This window comes from Vanellus vanellus, assembly GCF_965231255.1.
Source record: "Vanellus vanellus genome assembly, contig: HAP1_SCAFFOLD_35, whole genome shotgun sequence".
Classification (NCBI taxonomy): Eukaryota; Metazoa; Chordata; class Aves; order Charadriiformes; family Charadriidae; genus Vanellus; species Vanellus vanellus.
In genome coordinates, this window is record NW_028128889.1 from 2163715 (window position 1) to 2181911 (window position 18197).

An 18197-nucleotide genomic window follows, 5' to 3' on the forward strand; every position below is an offset into this window, starting at 1 on the left:
ACTTCCATAGAAGCTTGTTCCACCTTTCAATAACTGCAGTTCAAACATTTGACACCAGAGGGCTCATAAACACCCAAAAAGCCCTAACAAGCCAAGTCTTGGGGCAGAGTTTTCCTCAAGTCCTCAGTTCTCACGTGGTTGATTAGTGAGATTTCAAGAGCCCACTGAAAGTGAAAAGAGTTTAATAATAAATAACAATAACAGAGCATTTGTTCTTTTTCTAGTTCTTTTTTTTTTCTGCTTACAGATTACGTGAGGTCAGCAATCCATTGGGGATGCTGTTCCTGAGCGCCTCCAAATGGACAGCCTTAGACCAACGGAAAAAATGTTTTTCTGTCAAGCACAGATCCCAAGGCCCACCTCAACGCTCCCTGCTCGGACTCTCTCAGTCTTCCCTTTTTTTGCCTACTATGAGTCACATGGTGAATTCACAAACTCCCTCAATTCACAGAAGGAAGCAAAGAGACGCAGTTAATGAAGTGCTCTACTTTGAATAGCCAAACCTGCACTCATCCCAATGCATCAGGGATAAAGGATCCATTTCAAGTAGACTCTGCAGCACCTACACCAACTCCTATTTAATTCCCTGCAGGGTAGGGTACAGGTGGCTCCTTTGCAGGGGGAGGCAGGGATGAGAGTGATCTCCTCTAATGTTGGAGAGCTGGGGTGCCATTGCCCAGGCTTCCTTTTCTACCCAAGGAAGAGAAACCAGTTGTCTCAACTGTGATACTTTGACACAGCCTGTCTGGTGACCAGCTCCTGCTCCAGAAGTGCTCCTGTAGATCATGGATCACCGGGGGGTCCCAGTCCTATGTGGGGGCTTCAGTGCTGCAGCTCTTGCCCTTCTGGCTCTTCCTGGGCATCTACCTGGCTGCCCTCCTGGGCAACGGCCTCATCATCACTGCCATCGCCTGCGACCACTGTCTCCACATCCCCATGTACTTCTTCCTCCTCAACCTCTCCGTCCTCAACCTGGGCTGCATCTCCACTACTGTCCTAAAATCAATGGCCAATTCCCTCTGGGACACCAGGGCCATCTCCTACACGGGATGTGCTGCTCAAATTTTTTTAGATTCTCTTTCTAGTTGTAGCAGAGTATTTCATTCTCACTGTCATGGCCTGTGACCGCTACGTGGCCATCTGCAAACCCCTGCACTATGGGACACTCCGGGGCATCAGAGCTTGTGTCCACACGGCAGCAGCTGCCTGGGGCAGTGAGTTTCTCAATGCTGTGCTGCACACTGCATATACATTTTCAATACCTCTCTGCCACGGCAATGCTGTGGACCAGTACTTCTGTGAAATCCCCCAGATCCTCAAACTCTCCTGCTCAGACTCCTGCCTCAGGGAAGCTGGGGTTTTGTTGGTTAGTGCTTTTCTTTAGTGCATCTTAGTGCATCCGGGCGGCTGTAAAGGAGATAGCTCGTTACAAGCACAGCCTGAAATGGACCCACAGCCCACGGCCAAACAGCCAAAACCTCCCACTCTGGCACACACAGAAGGGAGGGGCACCAGTGACACAGGGGAATGGAAGCTTGTTACTGCAAAGACCAGCAGGAGGAAGAGACTTCCCCCAAAACCTGAGGTGCCCTTGCAGAACCGCTTCACTGCTCTGCAGAGTGAAGAGGAAAAACCCACTGCATCAGGAGAGGCGCTGGAGCTGAGTAAGGCCACCCGATCTGCCCCCCGTGTAACAACCAGTGCAACTCAGAAAAGGCGACGGGTGATAGCAGTAGGCGACGCTCTTCTGAGAGGCACGGAGGCACCCATTCGCTGACCTGACGCACCCTCTGGAGAGGTGTGCTGCTTAGCGGGGGCTCGTATCAGGGATGGCGCCGAGAGCAGTCCTCTGGCTGTTATCTGCTGCTGCTGTTTCACGTGGGCACCAGTGATGCATCCGGGAGCAGCCTGAAGACGATGAAGAAAGACTATAGAGCCATGGGAGCAGCGTTCAGGGAATCTGGAGCATCCCAGGTGGCTGTTTCACCCATCCTCCCTGTCAAAGAGAAGGGTTTGAAAGGTCCAGTCAAAGCTGGCCAGTCAATAAATGGCTACAGGACTGGTGCCACAGCCAGGGGTTTGGCTGCTTAGACCATGAGACTCACTTTGAGAAACAGGGTCCCCTGGGGCCTGATGGGGTCCACCTGTCAGAGAAGGGGAAGACCAGCTGGAGGGCATGGAGCTCCACCTGGGGATGGATAAGGAGCGGATCAAGAGCTTATGGGTCAGGATCAAAGGGAGGGCAGGGACAGGTGACATTACAGTGGGTGTCTGACACAAGCCACCCCACCAGGAAGACTGTGCAGATGAGGCCCTCTATAGGCAGATTGGAGCAGCCTCACATTCACAAGCCCTGGTCCTCATGGGGGACTTCAGTCACCCTGATATCTGTGGGAGGGAGAACACAGCAGGGCATAAGCAATCCAGAAGGTTCCTGCAATGCGTTGATGACAACTTCCTTCTCCAAGTGACAGAGGAGCCAATGAGGATAGGGACCATGCTGGACCTTGTTCTCACCAACATGGAGGGGCTGGTGGGGAATGTGAAGCTCAAGGGCAGCCGTGGCTGCAATGATCATGAGATGGTGGAGTTCAAGAGCCTTAGGGCAGCGAGGAGGGCGCACAGTAAGCTCACTACCCCGGACTTAATGAGGGCAGACTTGTGCCTCTTCAGGGATCTGCTTGGCAGAGTAGCATGGGATAAAGCCCCGGAGGGAAGAGGAGCCCAAGAAAGCTGGCTAATATTCAAGGATCACCTCCTCCAAGATCAGGAGCGATGCATCCCAACAAAGAGGAATTTGGGCAAAAATGCCAGGAGATCTGCATGGGTGAACAAGGACCTCCTGGGCAATCTCAAAGAGAAAAAGGAAGCCTACAGAGGGTGAAAGCAAGGGCAGGTAGCCTGGGAGGAATACAGAGAAATTGTCCGAGCAGCCAGGGATCAGGTTAGGAAAGCTAAAGCTAAATCTGGCCAGGGGTGTCACGGACAACAAGAAAAGCTTCTATAGGTATGTCAGTGACAAAAGGAAGATGACGGAAATTGTGGGCCCTCTCAGGAAGGAAATGGGAGACCAGGTAACCTGGGACATGGAGGAAGCTGAGGTACCCAAAGACATTTTTTCCTCGGTATTCACTGGCAGGGGCTCCAGCCACACCACCCAAGTCACAGAAGGCAAAGGCAGAGACTGGGAGAGTGAGGAACTGGCCTCTGTAGGAGAAGACCAGGTTCGAGACCATCTGAGGAACCTGAAACTGCTCAAGGCCATGGGACAAGATGAGATTCACCTGTAGGTCCTGAGGGAACTGACAGATGGTCTTCTACCTGCCCTATGCTTTTTCGACCCTCAACCTTTGCAGTGGCACAAGCCTGGTCTGCCAAACACCTTCACTCCTGTCAGGCTTGTACAAGGCCCACACACATCTGGGCATGCCCAGTGTAAGCTGGCCTCCACCCAAACCTGGAGCCCCCCTGGCCTTGGAGGCAGGGAGGGGCCAGGTCCCCTCTGTCCGGGGCTGGGCACAGCTTCTCCCTGGGAACTTCCCTGAGGAGCACTCCTCGTGTGTGTCAGCCTGGCCCAGGTGGCACAGTGGCTGCTGGGGCAGGGCTGAAGTAGCTCAGCTGGGAGAGCGTTAGACTGAAGATCTAAAGGTCCCTGGTTCAACCCCGGGCTTCAGCAAGGACTTTCCCCCTTACATTTTTCCCTCTGCCTTCTTCCAGCCTGCCCCAGCCATGCTTGCTCCCTCACTTCTTGCCAGAGCACTGGCGCTGCCCTGGAGCTGTACATCTGCGGCTCAGAAGGAGCCTTCCTCCAGTGCCACAAGTCCCCATCCTCCCCCTGGGCAGGACTCTCTATTCAGTGCTGCTTTGTGGGGGGTATCCAGCTGTCCCCCCTTCCCTGCTCCACAGAGATGGGGATCTCTCCTCTGTAGATCTCTGTTCCTCTCCTCTTTGTCACGCTTGATGGTGCACACTCTGCTCCCCTCCTCGTGCACCTCCTTCACCTTGTCTTCAGTTCCCAGACCAGAGGCCACCGTCCCCCCAGTCCCAGGGAAGGGCACTCCCTGGAACCGAGGCCTGGATGGCAGCATCCTTCCTGCGGGGGGGTGTTGCAGCCACACCTCTGATGTGCCCAGGACAGTTGGCAAAGCCATGCTGAGAGTCACCCACTGCAGTGCACGGGCGTCAGTGATGTTTAGTCCCACTCTGTCCTGAGTGGAGTTTCTTGGTCCCATTTGCCCCCCTGCTGCAGTGATTGATAAAACACCTCTGTGCCCCTCTCTGGGCATCAGCCCCATGGAGATGGAAGCCTGCCCTTCACCCCACCTCCAGGGATTCTGTGGGGCAGAGGAAGTGCAGGAGGAGGCCCAGTACCTGGATGAGGGTCTGTGAGATTTCTGCCCGTGTCTCCCCCACAACACACCCTGGGGTGTCAATAAGAGCCTGAGGGCATTTCACCCCAGGGAGGCCATGTCCCTCACCCTGTTGTACTGCTCCTCCTGTGGAGCTGGGGACAGATGTAGCACAGACTTGTGTTGTCCTGGGTGGCAGAGGAGGCTCAAGGGAAGAGGTTTGTTCCTCTCCATCCAAACACCCCAGGGTGGGCCAGAGCACGGGAGCAGTGCCTGCAGCAAGAGCCTCCTTCTGCCCCATCACCCTGCAGAGACGCTGAAGGGGCAGTGCTCTGCAGTGCAGCCCTGTGCCAGGATCAGGCCCCAGTGGAGAGGCAGCCCGGCCTTCCCCCATCGCAGGAGGATCCAAGTGCTGTTTTGTGCAGAGGGTCCCCGGGCACCCAGGGGACAACAGGGCTGCCTTGTCATAGACACGTCATGGGAGCAGAATGTCTCTTCTACTGACAAGTGTGAAGGGGATGTTGCTCAGTGGTCAAGCGCCCACTGTGCATGTGGGAGGTCCTGAGTTTGATCCCCGGCATCTCCAAGGGTGTTCTTCTCTGAATCCCCAGCCTCAGGCGGGCACAGGCTGGAGCTGGAGCCTCTGGTCCTCTCCAGGCACTGTGGGGCTGCCCTGCCCACCCAGGGCCTGGCTGTGGGGTGAGGAGGGCTCTGCCTCTTTTGAGCCCCCTCTCAGAAGAGAGGCAGGTGGCTGTGCTGGGCCTGAGCTCAGGTCACTGCCTGCACCACAGACCCACCCCACCCACCACCCAGGGACAAGGTTGGGCAGAAGAGTGCCTGTGAGGAGACCTCAGGGAGGAGGTAGACATCAGCAGCAGCACACGAGGAATCCTTTCTGGCTGCACTGAGAGATGTGGTGTGAGGGTGCTGCTCCAGCCCGGGTGTCCTTTGGAAGCAGAGCCACGCTGCCCTGGTGGCTTCCCAGGGTCTGAGATTGCCCTGTCTCCAGGTGAAGATCCCAGAGCACGTGGGAAGCACCCTTCTGTGCCAGCAGGTAGGCGTGTTTGAGCTGGATGAACTTGGACAGACCTGTGGGACTCCCATCTGGAGGGATGACACCTCTTACCCTGACCCTGTCTCCAGGTCCTCTTCCCTCTGCCATCACCACTGGCTTGAGCAGAGCCTCAGCTCAGGGCACCCGGAGCTGTTGAGGTCAGGCACAGCCCTGCAGAGGTGGAACTGGGGGGCCAGAACCCACCTCTTGTTCTAGGGGGTGTTTGGGGTCCCCATCCACCCCATGCAAGTGGGAAGAGCAAGACACAGGCCTGTCCACAGCTGTGCACAGGCAGGGAGGACCAGGAGATGGTGTCCCCACTGTTTCCCCACCAAAACTACCTGCAACCAAACCATGTGAGAAATGGCCTTTCACTGCAGGGTGCCCAGTCCCCAGGAACAGTGGGCCCAAATTCAGACAAATGAGGTATAAAAGTGAAGCAAAGAAGAAGAGAGGTGGGAAAATCTTCTGAACACGAGATGATGGGTGCCAGGATGGACACTGACCTGTAAACTCAAGCTGCCCCAGATGGCAACCATAGAGAAGAGCCCATTGTCCTTCCCAGGCCACCTCCCCACCAGCCCTTCCCTCCCACAGCTGTGACAGTTCTCCCTGACTCTGGCACCTGGCAGAGCTTTGCCTCCTCCTCCTCAGGGAGATGTGTGAGGGGGCAGAACACCTGAGCAGAAAGAGCCCGTTTCATGGTATTTTGGGGCCTGAACAGTCTGGCCCTGCAGGCTGGGTCCGGTCTTTGTGGCAAAGCGGGATTGTCACTGTGCCCTGACTCTGTGCCTGCTCCTGCAGCTCCCACGGACCTGCCTGAGAGATGGGAGGGTGAGACCCCAACCCTCTGCACTGGTACCCCACGCTGGGCAGAGCGCGGCTGTGGAAAGCCCATGGGAGAGCAGCGTTCCCAGGGCGAGACCCCCTCGGCGATGGCTGACACATATGGTCACTGCATACATGGGACCAGCGTGGCCCAGGCAAAGCTGCAGGAAAGGACAACTGGGGAACCCCGGGGTGAGGAGATGGGCGCTCGCACTGGGTGAATCACAGGACTTTGCAGAGAATCCTTTTTGCTGGAAAGTGTGACTGGCAGGGTGGAAATGTCTCTGTCAGCAGAAACATTTCCGAGGGACCATGGGCTCTCACAGCCTGCTGTCCCCAAGACATGTCTCTTCCCCACTCCCATGTTTTCCTTCTCTGTTCCCCCTAGTTGGCCTCAGGGAGACACTACAACTCCTGGGCAGGCAAGAAGAGCTCTGGCTCGAAGACTCAAAGGCTTTTAATAAGACCAAATACACGGGCACAGTATAAAAACAGGGGATTAAAAATAGAGCAACCGCCCAGCAGTTTCTGTTGCCCATGGAAAAGGGAGACAGTTCCCTGGTGCTCACGGCTCTCCCAGCTGCACAGACCTCTCCTCTCTCCTGGCTGCACCCCGCTGCATGGCAGGGATGTGCTCTCCTGGCCCGGGGCTCAGGGACTGCTGTGCACTGAGATCCGGTCTCACAGCCTCTGTGTCCTCAGGGAGATGCGCCAGAGACACCTCTTCAGCATCATCGTAGCCCGTGCTCTCTGGGGACAGGGAACAGACATCCCCCTTAGCTCCAGGGGCCCCAGCACTTCTCTGGGAGCGCAGGGTTGCCCCTGCAAGCAGCAAGGCATGCCACTGCATGTTCATCCCATAGGGTGCTCCTCCTGGACTCTACATCTCCTTCCTCCCTTCTCACCAGTCCGGAGATGTTCAGCTCCCTCTCTCACCGTTACTTCCCCCAAGGAAAACTCCTGGGGCAGGTGGCCCCGTCCCAGCAGGTCGTGCTCTCAGTATGGCAGCGATTCATCCAGCACCAGGGATGGCACCCCAGGAACCGGCAGCGCTATCTCTCCCTCTCACCTCCGGGTGCATCCTTGGGCCCTGCTCCTTCCTCTGGCACCCTGGGCATTTCCCAGTCTTCCTGCCCAGGGGCAGGATCTTCCCCCGGGTCAGAAACCTCCCTGGCATCATCATAGCCATCCGCTGGGTCACCTCCGGCCAGGACAGGGACGTCTGAAAGGAGAGGGGAGCTGGTGACAGAGAGAAGATACATCTGCAGAGCAGAGGATGGGAGGATACGCAGGGACATGGGGCTCAGACATTGCTGTTGGCAGCCCCACAGCAGACCCCCCCATGTCCTCTCCAACTCTGACGCTGACACCCAGTGACACTGCTGTCCATCACATGTCTTCAGGGAGGAGAGATCCACCCCTTCCTGCTCCACATTACCTGGGGCTGGCCCCGGACCATCCTCCTCCTTGCTGTCCCCGGGGTAGGACTGCAGCTTGGTCAGGGACCCCTCTGAAGAGGCGCCTGGAGAGAGGCACAATGGGTGTTCCAGGAGTGCGCTCTGCTGACACGGCTTGTGGCCAGTGCTGCTGGGGATGGGGGACCCACAGAGCCACGGCTGCATGGGGACGAGGGCTCAGGACTCACCCTGCTCTCCTGGGACAAACCCCTTCTCAAAGGGCCTCCCAGAGCTGCCCTGGGACAGCCCCTTCCCTCACCCCTCATGTGTCCCCCAGGGTGCCGGGGCAGGCAAAGAGGGGCCATCCCCAGCTGGGGCGGGCAGAGCTGGTGGGGAGAAAGCTTCTCTCCTGGGACCAGGACCTGTCTGCTCTCCCCACACACCCCACAGCCCCAGAGCTGCAGGGACCATGGGCCAGGGGGCTGCAGGGGGTGTCAACCCTGGGTGGGGACCAGGGGGAAGGCACTGTAGATGTGTCCTCAATGAGGGACGCGCACCAACCTGAGCCGCTGAACCTTGCCTGCTTCTCCCATGCTGGGCTGTAACCGATCTCCTCGTACACAGCCTCAGGGAAGGGCTCCTGAGCTCTCTCAGAGCCTGCGGACAGAGGCAGAGCTGGCCCAGGGGTGGTCAGAGAGAGGATGGCATTCCGCAGGTAGGAAACACCAATTCCCCCAGCTCTGCCTCTACCACTCACTGACAGCCCACACCAGCCTTGGCCTTGCCAGGAGGCATCTTCCCCTGGAAGGGACCCACCTCTTCGCCCAGCCCTGGCGCGTTGCACTTGCCCGGCCAGGAGGGCCAGGAGCAAGCAGAGAAGGGCTCCCAGGATGATGCAGATGATGACGGGCAATGAGAATCTCCTGCTGCCACTCAGACGGCCCCGGGTGGGATCTGCATGGCAGGAAAACAAAAAGGGCAGTACCAGGCCTGGGAGAGGTGAGGGGCCGGGACAGCCCAGTCCTGATCCCCACTGCATCTTGACTAGGGGACTCCAGGGGATGAGGGATGGGGACGCTCCATCCTAACTGGGTAAATGACAGCCCTCCCAAACTGTCCGCCCACCGCTACCCTGGTGCCTCCTCCTGGGAGATTCACACCCCAGCAATGAGCCCCTTCCATCCGGCTGTGGGTCACAGCATGGCCCCAAGAAGACCCATCGCCAGTGGGGAGGACAGGTTACCTGCTCGAGGGGTTGGTGCTGCCGTCCTGGGTGCATCTGCAAGGAAGGAGAAGGAGAATAGGGCTGATGGGTGGGTGTGCAGGTACCAGGGAGCCTCCTCTCTGTCACATAGTGTGTGTGTGTGCACACGTGTGCATGTGCAGACATCCCTGATACATCCCACCCAAACTGCCCCTCCTGCACGGCTGGTGAGGGTGGCCAGAAAGGAGCCCAGGGCCCTACTCTGGCCGCAGGGCAGGACAGAGCAGGCAGCCTGGGAGATGCCCCTGGGGGCTGCAGGGCCCTGCGGGCAGAAGCTGGAGGACATCCAGCCCCACACAAGCTGCTGCCCACTTGGCAAAAGGCTCCCGTGCTCTGCAGCGATGGCCTTGCTCTCAGGACCTCTGGAGCCATGATGGGACCCAATGGGGAACAGGATCCTTGCTGATACTCTTGTGAGGAGCATCAGCCCTGCCGCTCACCTGAGCAGCGCACAGCAGCGTCCTCCTTATGGCGGCAGGCACCGCTGTCCCCATGCCGGGCCCAGCAGTCCTGCAGAGATAGCTCTGTCCCCCGGCACTCCACCTGCTCCAGCCAGATGGGGCCGGTCCCCTCCCCAAATGCAGCCTCGCGCAGGGCAGACACTGCAGGGCCACAGCCCAGCTGCCTGCATGCCACCTCGGCATCCCGCATGTCCCACCAGTCGTCACACACCGTCCCCCAGGAGCCACAGTGCCAGATCTCCACTCTGCCAGAGCACCCGTTCTCGCCTCCCACGGCACGAATCTTCTCCCTGTCTGGAGAAGGCAGAGAGCTCCCAGTGCAGCGGGACAGCAGGCAGAGCCCTGCCACGCGAGAGGAGCACGCGGAGGAGCAGCTACCTGTGCAGCTCGTGGTGCTGGGGCATGCAGCCGTTGGGGCCGGGGGCAATTCTGGCTGACGCCCTGCAGAAGGAAATGCTGCGGTGAAGGGGCTGTTGCAGGGCATGGTGCAGCAGAGAGCGGGGCTGCGCTCTGCTCGTGCCACTTCACTCACGGCAGCACCTGAACCCCGGTCACTCAGGGGACACGCAGTGTGAGGGACCCTGACTGCTCAGCCCCAAAGGGACCCTGGACCTCACAGCAGCAGCAGGGTGCCCATGGAAGGGACACTGCTGGGAGCCCTGGCTGTTCCCTTCTGAGACTTTGCCTCCAAAAACCTCTTCACTGCCCAGGCGAAGATGGGAGCCCGGCTGGCAATTCCCCTGCTGGTGAATGTGTGGGGCTCTGAGGGCTGAAGTCCCATTTTTGCTACCAGCAGCAGAAGTATCTGGCATGGAAAGGAAGAGCCTCGGCAGAGCCTGTCTCTGTGTTTTACTGTGCCCAGCAGGGAGCAGGAGCTGGGGAGAAGCTGGTGCCCGGGTAGCTCAGAATTACCATTGCAGGTGATGTGGGTCTCATCTTGCAGGTCATCACATGACTGTGGGTTCCAGGGATCGGACAGACACTGCCAGAAGGAGCTGTTTCTCTCCCCACACTCCACATGATCCAGCCAGGCAGGGCCAGACAGCCTGCCGGGGGACAGTTGTGTTTCCAGGGTCTGTATGTCCCCGCAGCCCAGCTCCTTGCATGCCAGTGACATCGTTTTGTAAGTCATTGAGTTGGAGCAAACGCTCCCCCACGTCCCATTGTAGAAAACCTGCAGGCGCCCGGAGCAGTTGTTGCTGTTCTCCAGCCTCAGGGCCACGAACTCTGGGAGGAAAGGCACCGAGGGGGAACAGGCTGGTGTGGGGCTGTGGCAGCAGGGACACCCCTGCACAACCCACACCTTCAGCCAGGCAAAGGAACAGCCAGCAAGTCCCTCTTGCACCCACGGGCAGAGAAATGTCCCTGATGGACAGACAACCCTGCCCTCCCTGCAAACCATCAGGGACAGCTGAGCTCCCCAGGGACCCCCGAAGGGACTGAGGGGACCTGTGGGTGTGTGTCCCCAGGATGGGCTTTGTCAGGGGCTCAGAGGTGGCCAGTAACAGCCTCGGCCATTGCCGGCCCTCCCCTCGTCCCAGCCTGCCTGGGCACTGGGCTCCCACCGCAGCCCCTGGCACAGACCTGAGCAGACGACTCCTGCGTCCTCTTTGTGCCCGCAGTCGTGCTGCCCCCAGGACTCTGCCGGGCAGTCCCAGAGAGCAGCTTCGGCCCCGGAGCAGTTCACTCCATCCAGCCAGATCTGACCGGAGCCTTTTCCGAACCGAGCAGAGCCAACTGCCTCCACCGCCCCTCCACAGCCCAGCTGGCGGCAAACAATGGCAGCGTCGGACAGGTCCCAGTCGTCATCGCAGACGGTCCCCCAGCGTCCCTGGTAGTAGACCACTCTCCCAGCGCAGCGCCCAGGCCCGTTCACCAGCCGCACCCGCCGGCTCCCTGCAGCAGGAGGAAACCCCAGCTGCCGTCACGGGCTGGCTGCCCACCCAGCCCAGAGCCTGGGGGGCCCTGCAGTGCCACTCACCCCAGCAAACGACCCCCACGTCCTCGGCAATCCCTGCGTCCAGTGCACTCTCAGGCAGGGAGGTGTTGCAGAGGGTCAGGTTGGCCTCATGCCCTGCGCACCGGACCCCTCGAAGCCCCATGGGACCCGTCCCTCGCTGAGGCTTCGGGGGGTTGTAGGCTGTCTCTGCCTCTCCGCACTGCAGCTGCCGGCACACCACGCTGGCCTCCTTCAGATCCCACTGGTCATCCAGGACTCTGCCCCACGTCCCGTACTGGAAGATCTCCACTCGCCCATCACACCGGCTTCCTCCACCCACCAGCCTCAGGGATGCAAAGTGAATAGGGCCTGGGGAGAACAGCCATGCCCCAGTCCTTGGTTGCATCAGGGAGCCTGGCAGCCTGCAGCACGTCTCCGGCTCTGACACCCTTGCAGAAGTGCCTGGGATCTCGACTGCCTGCCTCCAGCCCTCAGCAGGGACCTCCTTGTCCAGGGCTCCATGGGGTGCTTTCCCAGTCCCTGAGCATTCCCGAGTGAGACAACAGCTTTGCTCTTGGTGGGGCAGAGCCACAGAGCACGTCCCTGCCAAGGCAGGTGGGGCAGTTCCCGCAGGAGGGAGCAGCAGCCAGAAGTGGCCACTACTGAGACACGGGACAGATGTGTCCCTGCCATCCTGCATCCCTTGGGATGGGGGACTGGGAGCCAGAGCAAGGTGGGCCTTTGCCATCAAATGGGAAAAGTTTGGGTCCTGTGCTGACCAGAAATCAGCCCCACTCTGCAGCTCACCCTCAGGTCTGATGCTGCTGCTGGTGGCCCCCAGGCAGCACCTCTGCTGTGGGATTGGGCTCTGTGGGACTCTCTGTGGGGTGGGACAGGGCTGCCTGCAGGCAGAGGGATGGAGAAAAGCCCCACAGCCACGTCCCTAGCCCATCCCACTGTGGGAAGGTAAAGGAGCCTGGGTCTGGCGGTGGCCCCAGGGCTGGAGCTGCTGCCCCGAGGGGGAAAGACACCGACCCCCATTCAGTCCTCTGCTCCTTCACAGCGTAGTGTGTCTGAGCAGTCTGAGCAGGCAAAGTGCTCCAGATCTCCCCTCCTGAAGCCTTGCACTGCCACAGGGCCCCCTGTTTTGGGAGACCGTGTAGCACATAGGGAGAAAACGGAGTTAATTGAGTGTTTTCCCAGCACTCACCTGAGCATATGACAGCAGCAGCGTACCCATGGGAGCACGGTGACATCCCCAGTGCAGTCACTGGGCACTGGCCCAGGTGGGATTCAGTCCCGTCACAGTGGAATGAGTCTCTCCAGATGGGGCCAGTGCCTCTCCCAAAATGCCCTCCTCTGGGAACAGACTCAGCGAATCCACAGTCGAGGTGACGACAGAGAACGTGGGCATCCAAGAGATCCCAGTGGGAGGCACAGAGGGTGCCCCAGGTCCCCAGCACCTGGACCTCCACCCTCCCCTCACACGCCGTGCTGCCGTTCACCAGCCTGAGCCCTGTGTACTCTGGGGACAGAGAAGGATGAGAGAGGGTGGACTTGTGTTCTCACTCTCAGGAGCTGGAGGAGAGGCCAAATGGAGAGGAGCTCGTCATTCTCCTCCCTCTGCATGATTTTTTGGCTGCAGACAACCACATCACCCCTTCTCTCCTCATGCCCAGCACAGCACGGTCGCTGCCCTTCTCCCCCATCCCCAGCACGCCCCTTGGTGTTTAACACTCCAACGTGAGTCCTTACGTGTGCAGGTGACACCAGCGGCGTTCATGTGGGTGCAGGGCTGGTCTCTGGGGGACCCCTTGGGGCAGAACATGAGGGAGGATTCATTCCCCACACACTGGAGCTCCCTGTCCCACATGGGACCAACCCCTTCTCCAAAGTGAGCTGCCCCATGGACAGATAGGGCTGTGCCACACTGTAGATCCCTGCAGACCACGTCGGCAGCTTTGGGACCAAAGTCTGAGTCACAGACAGTTTTCCACTCATCCCTGTGACGGATCTCCACTCGTCCTGAGCAGGGGTTGTCCCCTCCAACTAGCTGGAGAAATCCTGCAGAAATCAAAGACTCCTGCGAGTTCCCAGAGCCCTCTGGAGTCATGGGCCCATGTCCCACCTGGTTTCTGAGGTGGCCACAGGCAAACAGCCCCACAAGCCTCACAGCAGCTCCCAGTGGGTTCTGCTGGCACAAATACCCCAGGGACACCCTGCCGCTCCTCAGACATCAGCACAGCACTTGCAGTCTTGCTTCTCTCCCAACCCCCAGCTGTAGGCACTGCTCAGACAAACTCCTGCCATTTTGGAGACCTTGAGCTCCCAGGCAGCACCCAGAGCACGTTGGGACCCAGGGACATGGGCTCAGACCCTGTCAGCTGCTGCAGCCTGCTCTGCCCACAGAGATCAGGGCCAGGCTGAGGAATCCCTTGGAATCGCACGAAACACACCCTTCTCTCAGGGCGGTCTCAGGCTGTTGGGACACTGCTGTTGGATGGGACATGTCACATGGTACAAGTGTGGCATGGCTACATCAGCAGTCGGAGTCCGTGCCAGCCTCTGACTCTGGCACCTGCCTCAGTCAGGGCCAGGAACACAAATGTGGCCATTAACGGGCAGGCAGAGGGCAGAAGAGCAGGAGAGGAGCAGCCCTGGGCTGACACCAACTCCCATTGCAAGGACGGGCACTGAGCAGCACCAGAATGTGCCGGCAAAGCCCCTGTGACACAGGGCACCCCGGCCCTGGGGCAGGTGGGTCAGCACTGCCTGCACAGCGCCATGTCCCCATGGGCTGGCTCTTGCAGGGTGACCCTGGGAGAGGAACGGGGTGTTGTGTGCCACCCTGCTCCTCTGCCCAAGGCCAGCGCTTTTCCCCTTTGAGCAGCCCCTTTGCTTTGGCTGAGGAACTTCTGTCTGCTAGAAGGCACAACCCGAAAGCCCCTGGCCACTCTGTGGTGGCCGTCTGAGCAACTCTTGGTGCACCTGGCACAGGGGAACCTGGCCCTCCTCAATGCCAGAAAGGTCCTGGCTGAATTGGAGGAGAATCACAGAATCCCAGACTGGTCAGGGCTGGAAGGGCCCTCTGGAGCTCACCCAGTCCCACCCCCTGCCAGAGCAGGGACACCTACAGCAGTTGCACAGGATGGCGTCCAGGTGGGTTTGGAATGTCTCCAGTTTGGGAGACTCCACCACCTCTCTGGGCAGCCCCTGCCAGTGCTCTGCCACCCTCAGAGTAAAGAAGTTCCTCCTCATGTTAAGATGGAACTTACTATTTTCACGTTTGAGCCCGTTACTTCTTCTCCTCTCACTGGGCATCACTGAAAAAAAGTCTGGTCCCATCCCCCTGGCACCCCCCCTCTAAGTATTTGTAAGCATTAAAAAAAAAAGACTGGAACCAACAAAAACTGCAGGTCATGGAGGGGGATTCATCTCCCAGACCCAGGCTTTGACTGAGGGTTGGCTGGGCCATCCTGGGGCCTGGCAGTGGGTGGACACCCAGGGTGGGATCCCACTGGTCTTTCCTCAGGCACCAGGGACACCAGCAATGACAGCCCCAGCTTGGCAGTGCACCAGTCACACCGCACCCTGCTCTGGCATCCGTTCATGGCTCCCAGAGGGCACAGACAGGTCCCTTCCCCTGTCCCGGTCCCAAAGATGTGGAACGGGTTGGCTCCTTACCTGAACATATCACTCCAGCATCCTCAGAATGATCACAGTTGTGGTTACCCCATCCAGGGTGTGTACAGTCAGACAGGGCAGACTCGTTGCCGTGACACTCAACATCATCCATCCAAATGGGGCCAGATCCAGCCCCAAAGTGTCCGTACTCAAGAGCTTCAAGAGCGGGCCCACAGCCCAGCTGCTTACAAACCACCTCAGCATCATCCAGGTCCCAGTAGTAACCACACACGGTCCCCCATTGGCCCTGGTGTTTCACCTCCACTCTCCCAGCACAGTACTTGCCACCATCCTCCAGCCTCACCTCTGCAGCCCCTTCAAACACAAACATGGGACTGGTCAGGAGAACACTGAGCCCCAGACTGCAGGTCTGGGGTCCCCCCTGCCTGGGCCAAGCCACGGCCACCAGGGTGGGAGCCCTCTCCCCTCTGGGCTTTCCCTAGGGGAGTGTGAGTGTCCCTGCACTCCCCGTGGGCTGTGCAGGCTGGGGGTGCTAACTCCAGACCCACGGGGCCATTTGTTGCCCCACAGCCCTCAGCACCTCCTCCCACCCCAAAGACCCCCTGCCCATGCCCACCCAAAAACTGTACCCCCAGGCCCTGCACAGGGCACCTGCTCCTCCCCAGACCAGCACCCCTTAACAGCACCGTGTCCCCAGGCCTGAAGCTCCGATAGCACACCACCTGCCCTGGCACCACAAAAACCTACCACCCCAGGGCTTTCCATGTCCCAAGGGAGTGCCGACACAGTCCTGAGCAGCGCCCAACCCATGTCCCCTTCCAGCTACTGGCATCACTGCTGGGGCCCCAAGAAGGACATTTCCATGTGCAGATGCCCCAGTCCCCTTCTCTGTGTGGGGCACAACTGCCCTCCTGGCATTAGGGTCCCTCAGAACATGGTGGCAGTGAGCAGTACACAAACCCTCTGGGGCGCTCTACAGGTTTGCTAAGCCCTGGGGACTGCTGAGTGCTGTTGTCATCAGCTGAGCCACCAACAACTCCAGAGGAACAGCACTGGGGAACAGGCGATCCCAAAAAGGTACCCCGGGATAGGGTGTCTATAAATGCAGCCAGAAATGATCTGACCTAAATACTGGAGCCCTGGAAGTGGAGATACCCTCTCCCACCCAGATGGATGCAGGAAAAGGCAAGGGGTCCATATACCTGAGCGCCCTCTGACCCTCACCTCAGTGGCAGCTACAATGAAATCCCATTCCCAGAGATATCCCGATGACCCCACTGGTGCTCACTAAAAGGGAGCCAGCACTTACCTCTGCAGAGCTGCACCCAGAGGAGCAGCCCCAGCACCAGACGGGAGATGGATCCCTCTATTCCCATCCTTAGACTCCTGCTCTCCTGGCACGGCTTTGCTGCACCCTGTTCCCTGTCACGGCTCCTGGGGACTCATGGGGACAATGATGATGGGAGGGTAATATATCTCTGCAGATGCCGACCCAGCTGCAGGAGGAGCCAATCGAAGCAGCAGCACCTTTTTAGACGTTATCGGGAGCTATCTCCCCTCCGACACAGCCCAGCCCTCCAATGAACTTCTCCAGCGCTGTTCATGACCATATATGAAGGACATACATGTCCCACTGCGTGTATCACGGTCGCTGTGGTGGTGGTGGATTGTTGTGGGACAAGCTGGATGTGGAGGGAATATGAGTCGGTCACTCCTTGCACCTCGCTGTGGGGACTGGGAGCACTGAGCATCTCTTCCGCTGGCCTCATCCATGAACCCAAGAGGCAAAGTCCAGCTGTCCCCGAGCCGTGGGAGCCATGGAGCTGGGACTGCACAGGGGTCTGTGTCAGGATGGGCAGGAAATCACCCCTGCCCCTGCTACAGACCCCTCTGTGCTGGGAGCAGCAGCCGGGAAAAGGCCTTGGCCAGGGCAAGAGCTCCATCCCAGCAGTGCTGGCTTGTCCAGGCCTCCCCACAGAGCCCATGGTCGGTCCCTCGCAGCAGCTGGAGCTGGGACACGTCCCTGCCCTGGCAGCAGACATGCAGCCCAGAGGCTCAGACGTGTCCCTGACTCTCAGCGTGTCACCGAGGGGCTGTTATTCCCCGCGGGCGGATCGGGAGCTGGAGCCTGCAGGTGCACAACCCACAGCCCACGTGGCCTCGCAGCGTTCCCCGCGCTCCCCCCGCAGCGCCCGGGCAGGAAGTCTGTGGTTTCCTCCTGGCGCCATGCCCAGGCACATCCCTGCCGTGGCCCCGAGACACCCTCACCCCGACTGCTCCAGCCAGGGCTGCAGGGGCTGCTCCTTCGGCCTCGCAGGCACGCCGCCGGGCAGCTCCCGTCCCCCGTGAGGCCCCTGTGATGCATGTGGCCGCTCTGCACCGACGCCACGGGGTTCCATCGGTGACGTGACCTCACATCCCTCCTCCTGCCAAAGATGTGGGCTCATGGGTTATACTGACGGTGACCTCACACTCTCCTACTTCTGCTGCTGTGTGCTCAGGGCCTATACTGATGGTGACCTCACTATGGGCTTCTGCTGAGGATGGTTTTTCCAAAAATCCTTATTTGGGTGGGGTCTAAATATTCTTTTAATGACATCAGAAGCACCCACACAACCATATGCCTACACCTTGCATAAAAGCTACTCTGGCACCCGTGAGATCACAAGATCATTCCAAAGCCACTTACATACTCCTGGCCTATCTGCCACTCAGCCTCTGATGATGTCAGAGCATCTAAGCCTGACATGGGCCTTCTCCAGGTGATGTCAGAGCATCTAAATCTGCATGGGCCTGCTCCTGGCCTATCAGGTGTTCGGCCAACAGTGACCTCACAAACACGTACACAAGCTATTGTTTGGCTCTTAACCTATCAGAAACTCAGGCACCAGTGACACCACAACAATCGACACAACCCAGGGGTCTACTCCTGTCCTATCAGACACTAGGGCAGCAGTGACCTCACCGGCACCTAAATAACCCCTGGGCCTCTTCCTGGCCAATCAGCTAATTGGTCACAAATGACCTTGCAAACACCTACACAAGACAGGTGCTTACTCCTGGCCTACCAGATTCTCAGGCACCTGTACCTCAAAATATCCAACTCAACACACGTTTCTCCTGGCATGCTCAGGCACCAGTGACCTCACAAGCACCTACACAATCCATAGGCCTGTTCCTGGCCTACTAGCTACTCAGGCATGAGTGACCTCATAAGCACAGACACATACCATGGGTCTGCTCCTGGCCTGTCAGGTACT

At 59.0% G+C, this 18197-nt stretch overlaps 1 protein-coding gene across 1 annotated transcript; it reads right to left on the reverse strand.

Moving 5' to 3' along the window:
• Nucleotides 1–6796: 6796 nt before the first annotated feature.
• On the reverse strand, nt 6797–16313 carry LOC309683967 (antigen WC1.1-like; the record flags this gene model as incomplete). The annotated part of the gene is made up of 11 exons (XM_082499934.1): nt 6797–6981; nt 7670–7753; nt 8190–8285; nt 8445–8582; nt 9333–9647; nt 10266–10580; nt 10938–11249; nt 11335–11661; nt 12503–12817; nt 14977–15291; nt 16247–16313. 11 exons carry the CDS (start codon nt 16311–16313, stop codon nt 6797–6799), a joined length of 2469 nt encoding a protein of 822 aa, XP_082356060.1.
• Nucleotides 16314–18197: the final 1884 nt, after the last annotated feature.